Source organism: Lithobates pipiens, unplaced genomic scaffold (genome assembly GCF_037356315.1).
Source record: "Lithobates pipiens isolate NorthernLeopardFrog02 unplaced genomic scaffold, aLitPip1_a1.2 Scaffold_8, whole genome shotgun sequence".
Taxonomy (NCBI): Eukaryota; Metazoa; Chordata; class Amphibia; order Anura; family Ranidae; genus Lithobates; species Lithobates pipiens.
The window spans coordinates 605,909,075-605,930,202 of NW_027507903.1; the positions used below are offsets into that span (position 1 = coordinate 605,909,075).

Genomic DNA, 21,128 nt, shown 5'->3' on the forward strand with positions numbered 1-21,128 from the left:
CGCACAGGGGAGGATTGTTAACGCGTTTCACACATTGATTGTGCTTTATTGTGCTTTTTTTTTCCTGCTAAAACGCCGCTGCTTCTGGACACGCTGGCAGTTGTTTTTTTTGTTTTGTTTTTTTATCCCACTAAACGCCCCTGCCTCTAAACTCCTCTAAACAACCATGGACACATAGGCTAACACGAAGCTTTTAGAGGCAGAAAAAAAAAATGGCACATGCCCCTAAGAGCAGCATAAAAAATGTCCAGTGTGCTTGAGGTCCACCCAGTGCTTCAGGCCTTTTTTGTACAATGTTTATTGGCTCCATATTGAGAGATAGTAGCAAATCATCCTCTTCTTCCACCTTCTCTCCAGTGCTTACAATCTTACCAAGTGGGAGCTGTTTGAACCGTGCTGCCAGATTCTGCAGAAGGCGGCAGACACAGGAGAGGTTCCTGAGCAGGTACCATAGACTGATCCTAATGGGGTATACCTCACATGGCAAACTCTATTTTATGATCATTTACTTCCTTCCTTTTATATAGATTGTCCTCCCAGCTCTTGTCTGCTGTTACTTCTCTCTTCTCTGGACTCTCGCCCATCTCAATAACTCCCAACCATCAGAGGTAAGATTTATTCACTTTAAAAAAAAGAAGTTGTGTTATGTTTTTTTTTTCTTTTTCAAAATCGTACTCACCATCGGACTGATTCTGCATTCATCCCATGCCGGCTCCAAGACTAAGAACCAAGCAATCAAAGACTGCTGATCGCTCGGTTCTCAGAGCTCTGTGAGCAAAGTGCTGAGAGCTGGTGACTGTCCGTCACCAGCTCTCTGCTCTGCCCCCCCCACGCTCAGTGGAGCGCTGGGCTGTGAAGGGAGTGGGAATGGCCGGCTAAGGCTCTCAGCGGTTTGCCGAGAGGCTGTACCAGTCCAAGGTAGTGGGAGGATCCCGACTTCATTGTCGTGATCTTGCTTGAGCCTGAACCGGTTTTGCTTCAGACCGCTGTCTGTTGAAAACGCGCCACAGGAGTACAGAATGAACTGCACTCTTGTGATCCACAGGAGGGAGAGGTACAGTCAAACGAGCTTTGGCTGTACTTCTCCTTTAAAGAAGATCTTCCCTGTATCTGAGCATCACAAACCAACAACACTATTTAAAGTGGTGTTCCGGCGAAAATCCTAGTATTATTGTGAATGAAATTCAAATAAGAGTATACAATGATCTTGATCGATTGGTTCAAAGATATACATTTTTGTGGCTGTTTCCATCATGAATGTGGGCATGTGAAGCCCAATTGAGATCGCTTCCTGGAATATTTTTGGAGACGCGCATGCTGGGTAACCAGCATGCACCTCTCGATCTTGCCCATGCACGATTAAACGGCGGGCGTAGTACTGTGCTGCCCATAGACTCCTGGGAAATGATCTGTCATCATTTCCCAGGAGCATAGGTGAGGGAGGAAGTCTTGGGAGCTCTGCGGACCAGGAAGTGGCAGATTACGAGGACTACATAGCAACAGGGCATTTAGGGTAAGCATATAAAAAAAAATTCCTCCAAATGTTTGTTTATAAGTTAAAAGGAGTCTTTTAAAGGAAAACATTTTTTTAGCGTGGAACCCCGCTTTGATTCATTTTTAATATTCAAATCAAACTCTCCCATCCATTCATGTCTCTATGCTTTATTTTCATCTTGAGTAAGGGCAAATGAATCGTGTAGCGCAGGGATATGCAATTAGCGGACCTCCAGCTGTTGCAGAACTACAAGTCCCATGAGGCACAGCAAGACCCTGACAGCCAGAAGCATAACGCCCAGAGGCAGAGGCATGACGGGACTTGTAGTTTTGCAACAGCTGGAGGTCCGCTAATTGCATATCCCTGGTGTAGCGTTTACTTCCTGGAATCTATCTACCCTTAGCTCAGGCTGAGAAAATCCCCCCTCCTCTCCTCCCCTCCTGAAGACTCCTGGGAGGTATGACATAATTTGCCTAGGCCAGAAACCAGGAAGTAACTGAAAAAAATATTAAAAAAAGTAAATATGATATACTTTCATATCTATTTAATAAAGGTAGCAGCATAAGGATTAAAAATAGTCAATGTGGATTAGGAGAATGAAGTTCCACATTAACCCTGTGGGTAAATACCTTTTTACATAGGTAGTATGAGCCAGTTTTAAAACCTTTTTGCTGACCTACGTACTCATTTTTGATGCTGACTATCTTAGCCTAGACCCCCCCTAAATCTAGAGATTTACAATCACAACTACATACCTCCCAACATTTTGAGATGGGAATGAGGGACACCTACTTGCAAACGTATGTAGGCATAGGACACGCCCCCCCTGACACACACCCTTAAAGGAGAATTAACCCAAGAAAAGGTTAATTAAATCCACAAGGACTTTTTTTTGCCACTCCTATTCCTTTATATTGGCTTTTAACATTTACAGATGAAGCAATTTAGAATTTAGATGAAAGGTTTAGCACTGAGAAACACTTTTTGAAAGATAAAAAGTGCATTTTATATACAACTATATGGATCAGACCAAAATGAGGGACAAATGAGAGGGACATTGCTCCAAATCAGGGACAGTCCCTCGAAATCAGGAACAGTTGGGAGCTATGCAACTACCCTCTGCAAACTGAACCCAACTTTGTGTTTTGATTTTGTTGTTCACTATTAGTGCCTTATTCTGAAGTCTTCAAGCCAATCACAATCCAATCTTCTCCTCTCCCAGTGGTGGATAGACCTTCAAATTCAGATAGCTGTGCTAACCTAATGGCATTGGCATTTTTTGCATTGCGATACTGTAAAAAAGTAAAAATTGGCGCTGCGGTGACACCACCTTAGGAGGCCACCTGTACTCACAGTATAGTCTTATGCCGCGTACACACGACTGGACTTTTCAAGGGACTAGGTCCGTCAGTCTTTCCGGCGGACTTTCGATGGAGTTCCGACGGACTTTCCGAATGAACGGATTTGGCCACACACAATCACACCAAAGTCCGACGGATTCGAACGTGATTATGTACAACCGGACTAGAATAAGGAAGTTCATAGCCAGTAGCCAATAGCTGCCCTAGCGTTGTTTTTTTGTCCGTCGGACTAGCATACACACAAACGGATTTCTCGGTCCGGAGGAGTTCCGGTGGGAAAATTTAAAACATGTTCTATTTCTAAAGTCCTCCGGATTTTTGGCAAGCAAAGGTCCGATGGAGCCCACACACGATCAAATTGTCTGACGGACTAGTTCCGTCGGACCTTTGCTGTCAAAAAGTCTGGTCGTGTGTATGTGGCATTAGTCTCTTGGATTGAGCGACACTAAGCATTGCTCAGACTGAGAACATCTTGTGGTTAAAAGGAAGTACTGTTGGCCAGCTGAATTGAAAGCGAGTATCGCAGCTCAAACTTTTTTTTTTTTTTTGTTATTTTTAACCTCTTATGGTAGTGTAAAAAAAAAAAAAAAAACCCTTAGACCCCTTTCACACTGGGGCGTTTTTCAGGCGTTTTTCAAGCACTTTAGCGTTAAAAAAAAGCGCCTGTAAAGCGCTTGAAAGAAGCCTCATCTGCAGTCCCAATGTAAAATGTCAGCGCCCGAAAAACGCTCGTAAAGCGCCGCTTAAACTAGCAGCGCTTTACCAGCGTTTTTCGAGCGTTAATGGGGCGCTTTTAACCCCTACTAGTGGCCAAATAAAGGGTTAAAAGCGCCCACAAAACGCTGCTGCCAATAGCGTTTGTCAGACGTTTTTCTGGCGTTTTACAAGCGCTTCCCATTGATTGCAATGGGAAGGGGCGTTTTAGGAGCGTTGTATTCACCGCTCCAAAAGCGCTGCAAAGAAGCTGCTTGCAGGACTTTTTTTGACGCTCTTCCAGCGCAGTGCCTCGGTGTGAAAGCACTCGGGCTTTTACATTGGGATTGCAGTTGCAGCTTCTTTCAGGCGCTTTTTTTAACGCTAAAGCGCATGAAAAACGCCTGAAAAACGCCCCAGTGTGAAAGGGGTCTTAGAGTTGGGCATTAAATTTAACTGAGACACTTTGGGGTTGATTTACTAAAACTGGAGAGTTTGAAATCTGGTGCAGCTGTGCATGGCAGCCAATCAGCTTCTAAATTCAGGTTGTTCAGTTGAGCTTTGACAAAAAAAAAAAAAAAAAAACCTGGAAGTTGATTGGTTTCTATGCAGAGCTGCGCCAAATTTTGCACTCTCCAGTTTTAGTAAATCAACCTCTTCTCCTCGTGCTATCCTGGTGACTGAGGCGTGTCCATCTGCAGCGTCCCTACCCTATTAGGAGTAGGGAGTGTAGGGACTCTATTCTAGACTGCCTAATCCAAAGCATTACCCAATGCTCCCAGCCACTGAACACCATTCTGCTGCTTCTGCACTACACACACCACCCACCACTTTCAGTGTGGAACATTTCTTGATTTGCAATATATACATAGAATGCATTAAGGTGAAATTTATTTTACCTTTACAACCCCTTTAAAGTGCTTTACCCGAAGTGATAAGCATGACTTTTAGGAAGGAATCCTTAATTCAATACAGCATTGAATTAAGGATTCCTTCCTAAAATTTATGCTTTGAGGTCACTTTGTGGCCCGAGGCGATCTGGTTCGTGCATTTTGTTATCACCTCGGGTGAAGCAATTTAAGCAAGTTTATTGGAGCACGTTTACACTTTATTATTCACGGTGTTGGAGTAGACACAAGAAGATTTGATCGCATATGTTTATTATGGAAATTTCTGATGGTTCCCCCCCCCCCCCCCCCCCCCCCCCCCACACACACACACACACACACACACACACACACACACACACACACACACACACACACACACACACACACACACACACACACACACACACACACACACTCTGTTATGAAGAGCAGGGAAGGTTTTATGTAGTCCTAGGGTGACAACACCCTAAGACAGGAAGTATATTAATGGCAGGATCACCAGGTAAAACAAAAGGTTCTTGGGTTTAGATATACTTTAAAAAAATTCTTCACCATGTCTCAATCCCTTTATAAATGTCTACAAGATACGCCAAATAATACGCCTAAATATAACTAAGGACAGTTGCTTGCTGTGTCAGTCTCCTGATTGTACTAATAGTTCTATTTTCTTTGTTCGTCCCATCATTTTTCCTTTTCATCTAAGTTTGTGTCACTGCCGCCATTCCTCACCCCCCTCATTGTTGGCTCTCTTATCAGGAGGAGGTGACCGCTCTGAGTAAGAGACTTCACACATTCACGGAGTTGTGCCAGAGTTTTCTGTCCGATCTTAATCGCAGGGTCAGAGAACAGGTAATATTAACATGAATTAAAGTGTCCAGTCATTCTACCTTTTGTGGCAGATAATTTTACTGCTGTACGGCAGACTATCATCTTTGTGAACAAAAACTTTATCTGTCATGTGTTTGTAAAGGCCCTAAAGCTCCCCTGTTCTGGTAGTTTCCCCCTTAGATGGTGATTCTCTTAAGCCCTTGTACACACGGTCGGAAATTCCGATTCCTATCGGACCCTGTTGTCGGATAATCCGACCGTGTGTGGGCTCCATTGGACTTTTTCCGTCGGAATGTCCAACCAACAAAGTTTGAGAGCTGGATATAAAATATTCCGACAACATGATCCGATCGGACTGTGTCCGATCATGTGTAGAGAATTCCGATCGGACAAAGTGCCACGCATGCTCAGATCAAATTACGAGACCAAAGCTATTGGCTCCTAACCTGAACGAACGTCATCACGATCGGATTTTCCGACAACTTTGTCCGACCATGTGTATGCAACACCAGTTTCGGACAAAATCCGTCGGAAAAAAAATCAGACGGATTTTGTTCTCTGAATGTCCGAACGTGTGTATGGGGGCTTATGCATGTTTATTCTAGTGCATTAAAAATAGGCAGAAATACTTACCTTATTCCTCCTGCTGGATATTTGGTCTAATGAAGCCTCTTCTCTTTGCCATCGAGTGGCTACCTTGTTGCCGATGTCATCATGTGCGATGCAGGAACAGCGGCCTGCCACAATTGGGGATGCGGGGACTGGTTGATTTGTTACACCCTGTTCTACATGTAAAAATGATAATTTTTTTTCTAGAAAATTACATTGAACCCCCAAACATTATATATGTTTTTTTTAGCAGAGACTCTAGGGAATAAAATGGCGATCGTTGCAACTTTTTACATCACACGGTATTTGGCCAGGAATTTTTAAAACGTGTGGTTTTTTTTTTTGTTTTAAAGTTTAATGAATTTAAAAAACAGTAAAGTTAGCCAAATTTTTTTTGTATAAAGTGAAACATGATATTTCGACGAGTAAATAGATAACTAGCATGCCGGGCTTTAAAATTGCAAACACTCGTGGAATGGCGCCAAACTTTGGTACTTAAAAAATCTCCATAGACGATGAATTAACACTTTTTACAGGTTATCAGTTTAGACTTGCAGAGGAGATCTTTGATTAGAATTGTTGCTCTCGCTCTAAGCCCTTGTACGCATGGTCGGACATTCCGACAGAAAATGTTCGATCGGACCGTGTTGTCGGATAATCCGACAGTGTGTGGGCTCCATCGGACTGTTTCCGTCGGACCAAGTTTTCCAGCTGGGCTATAAAATTTTCCGACAACATGATCCGATCAGATTTTGTCCGATCATGTGTAGAAAATTACGATTGGACAAAGTGCCACACATGCTTAGATCAAATTCCTAGACCAAAGCTATTGGCTACTAGCCTGAACGTAGTCCCGTCCTAACGAAATAACGTTAAGTACGATCAGATTTTCTGACAACTTTGAGTGTGTGTATGCAACAGTTTCGGACAAAATCCGTCGGACAAAATCCGACGGATTTGGTTGTCGGAATGTCCAAGGGCTAACACACGCGGCGATACCTCACATGTGTGATTTGAGCACTGTTTACCTATGTGGGCTTGACTTCTCTGTGCGTGGATGGGAGCGCTTTTAATTTTCTTTACCTTTATTTTTACACTTTCTCTTGAAGAAAAAATGTGATCACTTTTATTCCTACTATAAGGAATGTAAACATCCCTTGTAATAGGAATAGTGCACGACAGGGCCTCTTTTTGGACCCCACATCTCTCCTCCAGGAAGGAAAGACCGAGATCAAACAAATAATGAACTGTCTCGGCCTTTCCAGCTGAGTCCCCAGCTTTCTTTACATCCGCCAGCCCAAACGTGATGTCATAACTTCACGCCCGGGCCTCTGAGGGTCATAGAGATGACTGGGGACCATCTGGTCTCCAGAAATCTCTATGATCAACTTCTGGAGGCGACCGATTCGTTCTCCAGTTTTCCGATCATATGGGCGAGCCCAGAGAAGCACCAGGGGGTGGCGGAGGGGGGGGGGGTCATTTCCCACCACCTGTAAAAACGATCAAGCGGTGGAACTTCCACTATGAGCGTTCTTATGGTGCACAAAATCGCCAGCCAAAAAATCTGATCTCTGAATGATGCCTGTAGCTGCACCCATCATTCAGATATCCCCACTCAAAGACGTCATATTACATCCTTGGGCTGGAAGTGGTTAAAGCTTTTTTTTTATTATAAACTTATATATTTTCATACATCCTTTATCGCAAGGCTAACAGTTTTTTTTGGTTTTGTTTTTTGGAAATAAAACTCATGTAATTACCGTAATTGACTTTAGTGGATACCACGTGATTAAGAACCAGGCTAATTCCCTCCCCATCATTAGTTGTCACCAGCAGGCTTCATCTCAGCATGGTGCACTGAGCCTGAGAACTTTTATGTATAGATTGAGGTTGGGTGTAATTTAAGGGTAAGACCCCATACACACTATACAACTTTTCTTCTCTGATTTCCTTTAGATTTACCAAAATAATGTAGTACAAGGGCCTGCCTGATTGCATACAAATTGAATCTTTTATGCCCCATACACACGGTCGGACATTCCGACCACAAAATCCATCTGATTTTTTCAGATGGATTTTGGCCAAAACTTGTGTTGCATAAACACGGTCGCACAAAGTTGTCAAACGAGGTGACTTCAAACACGTACGTCGGGACTACCGTATAAACGGGCTAGGTAGCCAATAGCTTTCATCTAGTTTATTCTAAACATGCGTGGCACTTTGTCCGTCGAAATTGTCTACACACGATCGGAATTTATGCGATCGGATTTTGTTGTCGGAAAATTTTAAATCCTGCCCTCGAACTTTGTGCATTGGAAAATCCGATGGAAAAAGTCCAGTGGAGCCCACACACAGTCGGATTTTCTGACAACATGATCTGAGCGCACATTTTCCGTTGGAAAATCCGACCGTGTGTATGGGGCATTAGGGTTTGACCTCATATTATATGGTTTTGGTAAATCTAAAGGAAAAAAATCAAAAGAAAATTGTATAGTGTGTGTCCAGCTTAAGGCCGGCCATACACTGAGCGAATATCTTTCCTGCAACCAACGGTTGCATAAAAAATATTTGCTTGATTCCCCAATCAACACAGACAGTGTTGATGCAGGAATCCCTCCTGCCTTGTCTTCTATGGACAGGGGGACTGGGTGAAGGGGGGGATGGGGGGGGGGGACAGTGCTTATCACTAGCTGCTGTAGCAGCCATTGCCATTAATTGCCAGAGAATCTGGCAGGCTGTTTGTTGATTGATCGATCAAAAGAACAGAGAAGGCTTGCCTAATGAGGAAGCCTAATGGAACTCGTGGGTGCCTGCCTCGGCTCGCCTCCGCAATCAATGTACAAGAAAAAGAATAGGCTGCACACCACAATTGTGATCCAAAATCCTTTATTGGGACATCCAAGAGTGACACCACAAAAGCAGATTGCCCGGTAGACGCACTTCACACTGTTATAAGTGCTTAATCGTTACCATTAACGATTAAGCACTTGTAACGGTGTGAAACGCGTCTACCGGGCAATCTGGGTTTTGTGGTGTCACTCTTGGATGTCCCAGTAAAGGATTTTGGATCACAATCGTGGTGTGCAGCCTATTCTTTTTCTTGTGATCGATCAACTTGGTACATTTTAGTCTGCCCATTAACAGTTCAAATCTCGTTCGAACCATGTATGGTCGGTCTAGTGGTGAGAGTTGGGTGTTAGTGTCGGTCAGGTGCCATCAGAAATTAAGATTTTAGTGTTGGGAAAGTAAATAAGGACAGAGGAGGAAGCTACTGGGCTGCTTTACTGTTAGGGACACTAACATAGGGACACTTGGGGGAACAGTTGGATTTACAATTACCTCCATGCTGAAGACTACACAGAGCAGCCAGAGCTAAAAATTAATATACTATTAATGATAAATACTCCAAAAGCATGCAATGTACTTCTAAAAAAATGTGAATTTTGCCCAGTTTTTTTCCCTATTCGCACAGAAAGAATGTACGTGGGCTTTTACTGGGCAAATCACTATGCAATACAGTCCTAAATGTCTGACTATACAAGAAATGAACGAATGATTTCTGTCTATGGTTTGTATATGTCTTCTCTTTGTCTCTCTCTGTACACTTGTCTGCTGTATTTTCAGGCATTTAAACTTCTCAGCGACCTCCTAGTGATCTTCAATGACCACCTGACCCGTGACGATCACTCGTATCTCCAGCCTCTTGTCTGCACACCTGACCTGTCTCTACAGGCCGAGCTAGCTGGCTTCCTTGTCGATCACGTGTTCACAAATGCTGCAGATCTAGAAGGTGATATATACTTAAAGCCCAACTCCGGGAATTAGAAAAAAATATCTATCCTTGCATTGGAGAACCCCTGCGTTCCAAGAGTTAAATGCTCCTTATTTCTAGAGGTTAGAAGAAGAGGCAGTATTACTTACCCAAACCCCTACCCTGGCACTTTCCTCTTCTCCCAGAAGCTATGGTCTGTGGGCGGTCCGTTGGCATCATCATGTACAATGCAGGGCTGCTAACCCTGGGAGGCTTTAGCTCCCTTGACATGAGGTTTTGCAGGACCGGTCATGCAACTGAAGGTACCTTTCCTGAGTAAGGAATAGGTTTAAATTACACCTTATTCATGCACCCCTGGGCAATTTAACCCTTGCAGCCTCAGTAAAAGGATCCATGCGGGGGGGCTTTAACCATTCTCCATATGTTGTTTTAAAGAGCTTGTTTGTTGAAAATAAAGGAGATCCATCGATACCTGACCTGAAAGATGGTAACTGTCTTAAGCCTTGTACACACGATCGGAGAATCCGTCGGAATGTGTCCTATCGGACTGTGTTGTCGGATAATCCGACTGTGTGTGGTATGCATCGGAATGTTTCCGTCGGAATATCCGTCGGACCCAAATTTCCAACTTGTTGGAAATATTTCCCGACCAACTGGTTTGATGCGTAGAGAATTTTGATCGGACCAAGTGCCACGCATGCTCAGATCAAATTCCTACATCAAAGCTATTGGCTACTAGCCTCAACGTAGTCCCATCGTAACGAAATTACGTCATCACGTTCTGAATGATCGGATTTTTCGACAACTTAGTCCGACGTGTGTACAACAGTTTCGGACAAGATCCAACGGACAAGATCCAACGGACAAGATCCAACGGACAAGATCCAACGGACAAGATCCAACGGACAAGATCCAACGGACAAGATCCGACGGGCAAAATCCGACGGATTTGGTTGTCGAAATCTCCGACCGTGTGTACAGGGGCTTAGACGGTTTATGTTTAAAGGTGCAGACTTTGCAGTCTCTTTCCCTGCTTCCCTTTATAGTGAGTCTCTGAACCGATTTAAGTCCTGTAAGATACACAGGATGAAAAGGACAGTGTAGTGTCAGAAACGTTAAAACAAGTCACTATTCACTTACAGTAAAACCTTGGATTGCGAACATAATTCGTTCCAGAAGCATCCCTAATGATCCAAAGCACTTGTATATCAAAGTGAATTTCCCCATAAGAAATAATGGAAACTCAAATGATTCGCTCCACAACCATTTATTCATAAGTTATTCAGTTTACAGTCCATAGAAAAAGATTATAACAATGTGATTGGTTGTGAAAAACCATAAAATGTCCATCCACAAATGGAATCCTCCACAAGGGGATTAGAAGCAAAATCTATCAGGAGCTACAGCGTATAAAAGAGAAGAGAGGCGCCTCTAAGTATAGCAATATGGTTACATTTAATGAAGGTATTTAGTGACTCACATAGTTCATGATTAAAAGAGGCACATCTAAGTATGCAGACATCTGGGGTAAAGCTGTCCACATAGACCATCCTCCGCACAGCCAGCTCTCACCGATGTCAGTCTGCAATTATGACTGCGAAGACTATCCTTCAGTAGAGCGTTCTGAAAGCGAGGATTGAAACACTTGTGGAGCGCAACATGGAAGAGACGACATCAATGGCGAGGAGGAAGATGGTCTATGTGGACTGCTTTAACCCGGATGCCTGCATACTTAGATGTGCCGGTTTTACCTTCTTCAGATCCGTGCTATAGCCAAATGACGGCTACAGTGCAGACCTGCTTTGCAGGGAGTACGTCTGTTGACATCCTCCCGTGCCCGAGCGACCTGCGTGGCTCCTGCAGGGCGTGCGCTCTGTGATCAGCAAGTCTATGAGACTCACTGGATCACAGATTGGAGTAAGGGGTCGATCCCTACACCTTACCACGTGATCAGCTGTCAGCCAATGACAGCTGATCATGTGATGTAAACAGAGTCGGTAATCGGCTATTTTTTCTCCTCACGCTGAGAAGAAAAAAAGCCGCTCACCGGCGGCCGTGAGAGGGACATCAGTCCCGATCCCAGAGATCTGCAGCAAGCTCCTCAGTGCCCACCTGTGCCACCTGCCAGTGCCACCTAGCAGTAGACAACAGTGCCGCCTACCAGTGTCCACCAGCGCCACCCATCAGTGCCCACATTGCCACCCATCAGTGCCCACAATCAGTGCCTCATCAACAGTGTTGCCCAGCAGTGTCACCAATCAGTGCCACCCATCAGTGCCATCTTATCTGTCCTCATCAGTGCTGCCTTATCTGTGCCTATCAGTGCCCATCATTGCAGCCTACCAGTGCCGCCTCATCAGTGAATTTCAATGAAGGAGAAAAATTACCTGTTTGCTAAATTTTATAACAAACTATAAAACATGATTTTTTTTTTTTCAAAATTCTCCATCTTTTTTTTGTTTGTTTTAGCAAAAAATTAAAATCCCAGCTGTGATTAAATACACCAAAACCAAAAGAGAGCTCTATTTGTGTGAAAAAAAAATGATAAAAATTTCATTTGGTTACAGTGTTGTATGTGCAATTGTCATTCAAAATGCATCAGCGCTGAAAGCTGAAAATTGGTCTGGGCAGGAAGGGGGTTTCAGTGCCCATTAAGCAAGTAGTTAATCATCGACCATGTGAGTTTATAAATGTTGTACCTTCATTAAATGTACCTATATTGCTGCACTAATTCTGCATACACACGATCGGAATTCTCGTCTGGAAAAAGCTCTGATGGTTTTCCCATCGGAATTCCGACGGAATTTCGCTCAAACTGTCTTGCCTACACACGGTCACACCAAATTCCGACGATCAATAACACCGCGTCATACAACACATTCGACAGCACTATAAAAGGGACGTTTAATGATACGGAACATGCGTCGAACTGTTTCCGAGCATGCAACGGAATTTTGCGTGTCGGAATTGCATACACACAGTCGAAAAATCAGATAGAAAGGTTTTCCGTCGGAAAAATTAAGAACAGGCTCTCAATCTAAAGACCGTCGGAAATGCCGACAGAAAAAAAACGACGGGCATACACACGGTCGGAAAATCCGATGAAGAGCTCCCATCGGACTGTTTGCATCGGAAATTCCTGCCGTGTGTACGGCATTAGAGGCACCTCTCTTCTCTTTTATACTCAGTTGTGACATCACGCTACTTGTATCTCAAGACATCACTTGTATAGCAAGTCAAAATTTATAAAAAAAATGCAAAACGCTCTCAGACCATGTTACTCTCAAACCAAGGTTTTACTGTATTTCATAGTGTATTCTAATGGATTCCCTTTTAAAAGGGCCAAGAGAAAACAAAATATTCTTTGTATGAACTATGGTGAATAACTGCCCTCTTAAAGTGAACCTGTTAAAGCAGAAGTATGGCCAAAGCTCTTTTGGCTACACTTCTCCTGTGGGTCCCAAGAGGTGCACTTAGTTCCGCACTCCTGTGATTCAGATTCAACTGTCAGTGGGCTAAAGTCTGCTGTTGGCTGACATCACAGAGTTGGTCCGGGCTTTGTGGGGATGCTGACAATAATGTGTTGCTGAGAGCCTGGGCCAGCCACTCCCACCCCCTCTACACTTCGATGTTCCAGTGAGCGCTGAAGGGGCAGAGAGCGGACCCGAGAGCTGAGTGATCAGCAGTCTTTAATCGCTCATTTCTCTCTATAGAGTCGGTGGGAGAGAGCAGCAGCATTAGTTCAATGCCACAGCCATCTAGGTGAGTATGAATGTTTGTTTTTTTCATTCCCGCATTTTTTTTTTTTAATAGCAAAAAAATATACTGACATCACTCTGTATATAAACCTGTTTTTGTTTCTCATCTAATGAGGGGCATGGGAATTCATTCACTTTTGGGTATAGTGTCGCTAAGAGGAGCATTGGACACTGGCAAAAAAAAAAAAACTGTAGGCCTGCCCAAGTAACCCCCTCCCCCCCCTACTACCCGAATGGCTATGGTTTTTTTTTTTCTAGTGTCCTTGGAGGATGGACATCTTTTCTTCAGCTCAGCTGGGAAAAATATAATAGGTTTGCTGTCATTTGTTTGTTCAATCAAAATTATTTTTTTGAGCGCAGCTAAAGTCGATCTCTTTGGTTGCAGCTATCTGGTATGACTGTCCTGGCTTTTGAAGTGCTGTTTCTGGACTCACTGGACTGAACGTTGCAGGATAGTCTAGAAGTGAGCACCGGGGGACTACCTAATTTGTTTGGATCACTTTGACCTTTAAAATTCCTGCATTCTGACAGTTCCTACTGCAAAATGGGTTAATGCCGAGGGACAAAATTGTCATCATCTGCTGATTGAAGTGTTGATTGCGAGCTCAATACTCTTTTCTGCAATTCAGTGCCAAGGAAGTTTCTCCCTGCTGCTGCTCCTCCTGCATTCCAAAGAGCCACATGGAACCCCAATCTTTAGTCTGTTCCTACTGGCCCTCACACGAACGATCATCCTGTCGCTTCTACCATTGCTATTCCCATTCTTGGGTTCTTTAGATCCCCTAAGACTGCAAAGACTTTCACGTTGCACCCACCATCCTTCTGCCAGTCACTCTTTTGCCAGTCGTCTTCTACCGAGGTTGGAAACACCCTGATAAAATATTTTCTCTTCTCAAATGCTTATTAGTGTTGTATCCATTTTGAAAAAGACTGTTGAAAAGTGGTCTGCCCCCACTGTGTCCTGTCTTAGCAAATCAACCACAGTTCGGGTCGAGGATGCAACTGTTTAAGGACCCAACTGATAAATTCTTGGGGGCACCCTGTAGAGCTCACTGGCAGGTCCTGCCCTTTATTCAGTTTTAGCTTGGCTAAACGCTGACTGTTCAAAGTGTATTATAGGGGATCTTGTCACTACTGTGGTTGACCCCTTGCTCAGAGCATTTGGAGCAAGTCATTTTTGCTTTAACCCTTAGTTGTGATGGATCTCTTGTCAGTACACATGCGGAAAAAGCGTTAAGCTTTAAATTGCAGATCAAAAAAGCACCATCTCTGTATGAAATACTAGATAAGAATTCTGCTGATATTACCAGCCTTAACTTGGAAACCAGAGCACTAAGAAAGCAGCTAGAGCTTCATGACTTGGCCATTGAGAGCATGAGTGCAGCACTCACGGGGTTATGGGAGGTAAAAAAGGATTATGAATGTTGTACCTGGATACATAATACCAGTACGGAGGTCCCTGATTATCTTGACATAATTGCTCAGCACAGGAAGGAGGTTGACAAATTTCAGGTTGAAGCAAGAGACCTTGCTAAGACTTGGAACCCCTTGGGTGGCATGGGTGGGCTTGGTTTCAGTGGAGTTTTCTCCTGGATTAGGGATATTGCTATGTTTGTTGTACTGATTTTGCTTATGGTATTACTGTTATACGCCTGTTTCAGGTTTATTATTTGCATGATTTCCAGAGGAACTCGACCTCCTGACCCAGCTGCAGCTAATAGAATGTATCTTAGCTTTTACTATGGATGAATATGTCACAATGAGATGAGATAAGTCATCTTCATGATTTGATTTCATGACTTAAAGAGCGGATTGTAGTAATATGACTGAACAATAGTGACTCCATCTTGTTCTGGCTATAGAGCAATATGCTTTTAACTTAGTTTTGAGAACATATTTTGAAGTTTTGTTCTCCAGTCTAGTGTCTAGCTATATGTCCCAATAGCATGCATAAACTTGCTTGCATAAGAATATTTGTGAGCATTCTATAATGTATAAATAAGTTGTGGTATCTCCTGCCTTCCTCTTATTGGGGTACACAGACTCGGGACGGGAAACCAAGTATTAGTCATCACCAGATGGTATTTTCATCCTAGTAACCTTGTGACAGCTATGTCTCAAAGGTTATTTACATTATAGGCGTGTATAACATTATGGTAATAAACTGTTTCATTATTAATGATATTCATACATCCTCCCACTAACACACTCCTTTTCCCCATTATGATTGGATAAGATATTTCGTATATAAGCTGTCCCCACCCAAATACATATCAGACATTTTCTTTGAACTAACTCTGTTGTAGTATTCTGTTTATTGAAAGTGTCTCCCAGTACTGGGGGTCTCTAAGAGTGTCTTGCAGTATCAACCCTTGGCTAGTCCATGTGTTACCTGGAATACCTGTAGAACCACTACAGTATGGCCTTCAAGAAATGGCTTTTTGAATCTACACTGCATGTCATTATGCCGGCAAGCATGTTACTGGTGAGCCCCCATTTTCCACAGCAGAAGAAGCCAAAGGGACAATTAACCAGCTTGCATCTCAGATGCTTGCATGCCAGGAGGTGGTTTCCAGGGGCTACATGCTGGAGTTTTCGTTTTTGTGCCCCCCAACTCCAATATTCCTGTGTCACCGCAAAGATTCGTAGATTTCCCAGAGCCCAGTCCTAGATCCTTTAGAAAAATGCTTTCAGGGGTTTTACTCCAAAGTGTTTACAGTTCCCAAGCCAAAAAGAGCATCTGCCCCATCTTGGATTTCAAGGCACTGAATGTCTATGTGGCCTATTAGGTCTAACATCGCCTCCCTTCACTAGGGAGACGTTATAGCTTACGTTAACATCAAGGATGTGTACCTCGATGTCCCCATCTTTCCTGTGCATCAGCATTTCCTTTCCTTTGCTGTGTGTTCCCTATACTACCAGTCCGTAGCCCTGCTTTTTGGCCTCTCATCTGCACCTCAGCTGTTCACCAAGGGGCTTGTTTTAGTACTTACCCTGCTGTGCTCTCGTGACATTCCTATTGTGGGATACTTAGATGATCTCCTGCTGAAGAAACAGTCGGTGCAAGTTCTGTTGGACAGTATGGCCTTTGACACATTACAATGGTTCAGATGGATCCTGAACCTTCAGAAATCTTTGCTGGATCCCACTCACCATTTAGAGTATCTGGGTCAATTCCTGGACATTACATAAGCCAGAGTATATCTCCCACGGAAATAATTTAAGACTTTTTTTTATCTCAGAATCGAGCTTCCCAATTGAGCACTCGTATAACTTTCCACTTTTTTATGAGAATCCTGAGGGATTGCCAAGTTTCACTCCAGATTCCAGACCTCACTCCAGCCTCCTGTTGTTGTGGGACAAGTCAAGTAGACTGATGCAGTTGGCACCAAGTCAGTCTGTCCAGGGATTGAACTTGATTTGGACTTCAATTTTGGTGGCTCGGGAATTCAGCAAAGTCCTTTTTTCCAATTTTTAAAAAGAACCTCATGACAAATGCTAGCCTGTTGGGCTAGGTAGCAGTTCTGGGCACCCTGTTTGTGCAGGGGACTCGGTAGTCTGAGAGGTCTCTTCTCCCGATCAAAATTCTCAAGCTTCAAGCAATTTGGCTGTCTTGCCAGTGCTGGACCATGCTACATGGTAATTTTACCTGGATTCAGATGAACAATGCCACACTAAGGGCATACATTACTTCTATAGAATAAATCGGAGGTCTCGTCGTAGCAAGAGAGGTAGAGCAGATCATGTTATGGGCAGTCTGTCGGCCATAGACAAAATATTAAGGAATAGACATCTGACAGCCAAACTTGCCCAGCTGGCAATGTCTGGACGCAGGGGGGTGGTCCCTACACTGGATGTGGATGTGTTCAAGGACCTGTGTCACCAAGTAGAGAACTCTGAAGGTGCACTCATAAATGTTAGACATGCATCTATAAATCTTTGATTCCAACTATGCTAAAAGCTAGGACTACCTACTTCACGGTCTATCATCCAACATTGGAGGGCATACTTCACTTGGTTTGAGTCTTTGGTCTTTCTTCTTCCTTCAGCTGGGGATGGACCTACATTTTGCTCTCAGCATTATCAAGGCCAGGTTTATACCCTTTCTATTCTGTTTCAGAGACTCCTTCACCTCTCACTCCTTGTAGTTCTCCCTGCTGATTCTCCTGTGACTTCATGGGATATGAATCTGGTTCTCTCTGCTCTTTTAAGAACCACCATTTGAACCTCCTTATGGAAATTCTTCTCTCTACATTCATTCACAAGGTGGTATTTCTTGTAGCCATCATCTCTGCAAAGTGTGTGTCTGAACTGGTGACTTTATACTGCAAGGAACCCATTTTGGTTTTGTATAGGGTGTTTGGGGACAGGACATTCTTTTTGTCTAAGGTAGTTGCCGCCTTTAGCCTTTACCAGAATATCTTACTTTTGTCCCTCTGTCTGGCTCCAGTTCGCCAAAAGGAAATTTTCCTCCATTGTCTGGATGTGACCCAGATTGTGTGATTCTGTCTCTTATGCCACGTACACACGATCGGAATTCCAGCCAGAAAAAGACAGAGGAGAGCTTTTCATCGGAAAATGCGACCGTGTGTATGTTCCATCGGAATTTAGCTGTCCGAATTTCTGCCAGCCAAAAATTGATAGCATGTTCTCAATTTTCCCGACGGTAATTCCGATCGTGTGTATGAAATTCCGACACGCCAAAAATCACGCATGCTCAGATTCGACTACGAGACAGAAGCTACTGGCTATTGAACTTCCTTTTACTAGTCCCGTCGTACGTGTTGTACGTCACCACGTTATAAACGATTGGAATTTGATGTGACCGTGTGTAGGCAAGACAGCTTGAGCCGAATTCTGTCGGGAAAACCATCAGAGCTTTTTCCGACGAGAATTCCGATCGTGTGTACGCGGCATAAGGCACTGCTTCTTTTAGGAAGTCCAATTTACCTTTTTGTAAAGCCAGATGGTCCCCGCTCCTCTTGCCTGCCCTTATACACTCCCTACTTGTCTCCTTCCCATACTGCCTGCCATCATACACATTGCATTCATACCCTCCACACTTCTTTATTGTGTATACCACCTGCCACCATACCTTCTACACTCCTTTGCTCCATATACTCCCCCATGTCATACTCTCAGCACTGCTCTGCTGCACATCTTACCCATCAAAACAATTATGTAGCATAATTTGGAATATACCCATCTTTGCCCATTCTGAAATGAGCATGCTTTTGCTATAGTACTGTATACATTCTTGCCATTTAGCTCCTCGTTTAAAACAATCCCTTTTTATAATTAGACTGGAGTTTTACACTTTTTAATTGTGTGTTTTTTTGTTTTTTTTTTGCCAGGAGATGAAAATGAACAAATCGCTGAGCTGCATAACAGACGCACCCTATTGGCGGGTTACTGCAAGCTGATTCTCTACAACACTTTGGAGTTGCACTTTGCTAGTGAAGTCTTCAAGTACTATGTAAAGGTGAGAGATCACAAGTGTTGAGAGGTCAGTCAGCTCTCACACATATGTATGTGTGTATATATACTGTATTTATATACTCTGTGTGTGTGTGTGTGTGTGTGTGTGTGTGTGTGTGTGTATATATATATATATATATATATATATATATATATATATATATATATATATATATATATATATATATATAAAATACTGTGTGCATATATAAATATTCACACAAGTGAGTACACCCCTCACATTTTTGTAAATATGTTATTCTATCTTTTCATGTGACAACACTGATGAAATTACACTTTTTTTTTTTTTTATAATAATTTTTATTAGGAGAAAAAAGAAAATACATAGATTCATGTTAAGGCATATTCAGTACAGAAGAGATACATATCCGGGTCAATCCCTGGGGCAAATGAGAACCGTAAAACATAGGAACGTACAAAGACAGTAAAATTATGGAAACCGAGGGCGACAATGACCAGACTGGATGGATCAGCGACTGTTTTGAACCTTAAATAGAACAGACGATAGATCCGGTTCCCCAAGGGTCAAATGCCTAACTGTAACTTATAAAGCAATGTATTGAAGAAAAAAAAAAAAGAAATAGGGGGGGGTAAGCAAGAAAAGGGAGGGACGAGGAAGAGGGGGGGTTCAATGGTACTGTCCACATAGAAGGATCCTGGTGTGGAAGAGACTTGAGGAGAGTCGACCTGTGTAGAAAAGTCACAAAGTGATATCAAGGATGGAGCAAATCATTGTAGATAAGAGAGTTGATCCAATGCGCGTTGATCCTGTAACGACATGGTTGTGGTCATGAACAACTGCCACCTGGCGAGGAAGGCCGCTTTTTGTTTGACATGGGAGAAATCTGTCGTGAGCCTCTCCGTGTGTAGAAGGGATAGAAGATCCTTGTGGAGTTGGGAGGCTGGAGGGCCAGAAGGCTGTAGCCAAAATCGTAGTATGAGACGACGGGCCAAAAGTAAACATAACAGGATCCAGTCCACTATAGCCCGCGTTGGATGTGACCCTGGAGAGGGTCCAGTGCCTGTAGAGGTAGACCATGGTAACAGAATGGGGTCCCAATAACTGAAGATTAGGAGTAGAGGTTCTTTAGGTAATTTCAGCAAGGTGACATCGAAAATGAAAGCCAAGACCTGGTCCCAGAAGGTGGATATAGTAGGGCAAGACCATAAACGATGGGAGAAGGGCGGCTTCGAGTGATGACAGTGGGGGCAGGAGGCTCCATCACGTTTGGATTTAGGGGAAAGAAAAGGGATGTAGGCCCTGTGGGCAATCTTAAGCTGAGTTTCCCTCCAGGCTTCATTAGGCGTCAGGCGCAGAACCTTGTTGAGACCATGCAGAATCTTATAGACAAGATCGGTGACCGGGAATGCTGAGGACCAGTTTGCAAGGGAAGTAGAGGATGCAGGTGGCTTCGACCGTTGCAGAAGAGGTTTATAGATATCTGAGATCTTGAAGCCTTTATCGCATATCAGCTGATCCATGAAGCTGGTTTGAAATCGACGGGAGTCCTCCTTACAAGTTTGGGTGATATAACTGATGCATTGTCGGTAATGGAAGAAGTGAGAGGTGGGAATTGAGAATGAGTCCATCACTTTCTGAAAGGGAAGCGGTTTGCCAGTATGCGGGTCGCATAGGGAGGAGAAAAGGGACAGGCCCCATGCCGACCAATCCGAGAAGGCTTTACAGTGAAGACCTGGAGTGAAACAGGGATTTCCTTGGATAGGTAGATGAATGGATAAGAAAGGCGTAAGTCCGGCCAGTTTTCTGGACTCTCTCCAAGCTATCGCCGTGTCTCTGAAGACGAGATTGTGTTGGTGGGGGGGGGGGGGGGTACCGATTTCCAGCGGGAATGTAGAAGGGCAGACAAAGAGAAAGGGTGGGCCATAGTGGATTCCAAATCAAAGTTAGAGTACCTGGACGAGTGGGTAATCCAGTCTAGACTGGTTCTAAGTAAACATGCTAAATTATACAACCTAATATTGGGTAGACTGATACCACCGTCGCCCCTGGGAAGGTGCAATTTTTTGAAAGCGATACGTGGTCTTTTGCCGTGCCATAAAAATTTGGAAATTAGCAGATTCTAATGAAGTAACATCTTTGTGCTTGAGCAAGAGTGGGAGAGTTTGCATAGGATATAGAAGTCTGGCAAAGCTGACCATTTTTATAAGGTGGCACCTTCCCAGGAGCGAGAGGGGCAGATCCATCCAGTTGGTCAATTCTTG

At 43.6% G+C, this 21,128-nt stretch overlaps 1 protein-coding gene across 1 annotated transcript in view; it reads left to right on the top strand.

Annotated features, from left to right (window-relative positions):
- The window catches only part of STAG3 (STAG3 cohesin complex component), a 171,059-nt gene that overhangs the window by 101,557 nt on the left and 48,374 nt on the right, over window positions 1-21,128 (top strand). Inside the window, exons 21-25 of the mRNA XM_077470584.1 lie at window positions 358-445; window positions 528-608; window positions 5,196-5,288; window positions 9,501-9,666; window positions 18,761-18,888. Of these exons, the coding sequence (XP_077326710.1) occupies window positions 358-445; window positions 528-608; window positions 5,196-5,288; window positions 9,501-9,666; window positions 18,761-18,888 (556 nt within the window). The remainder of the gene's footprint in view (window positions 1-357; window positions 446-527; window positions 609-5,195; window positions 5,289-9,500; window positions 9,667-18,760; window positions 18,889-21,128) is intronic.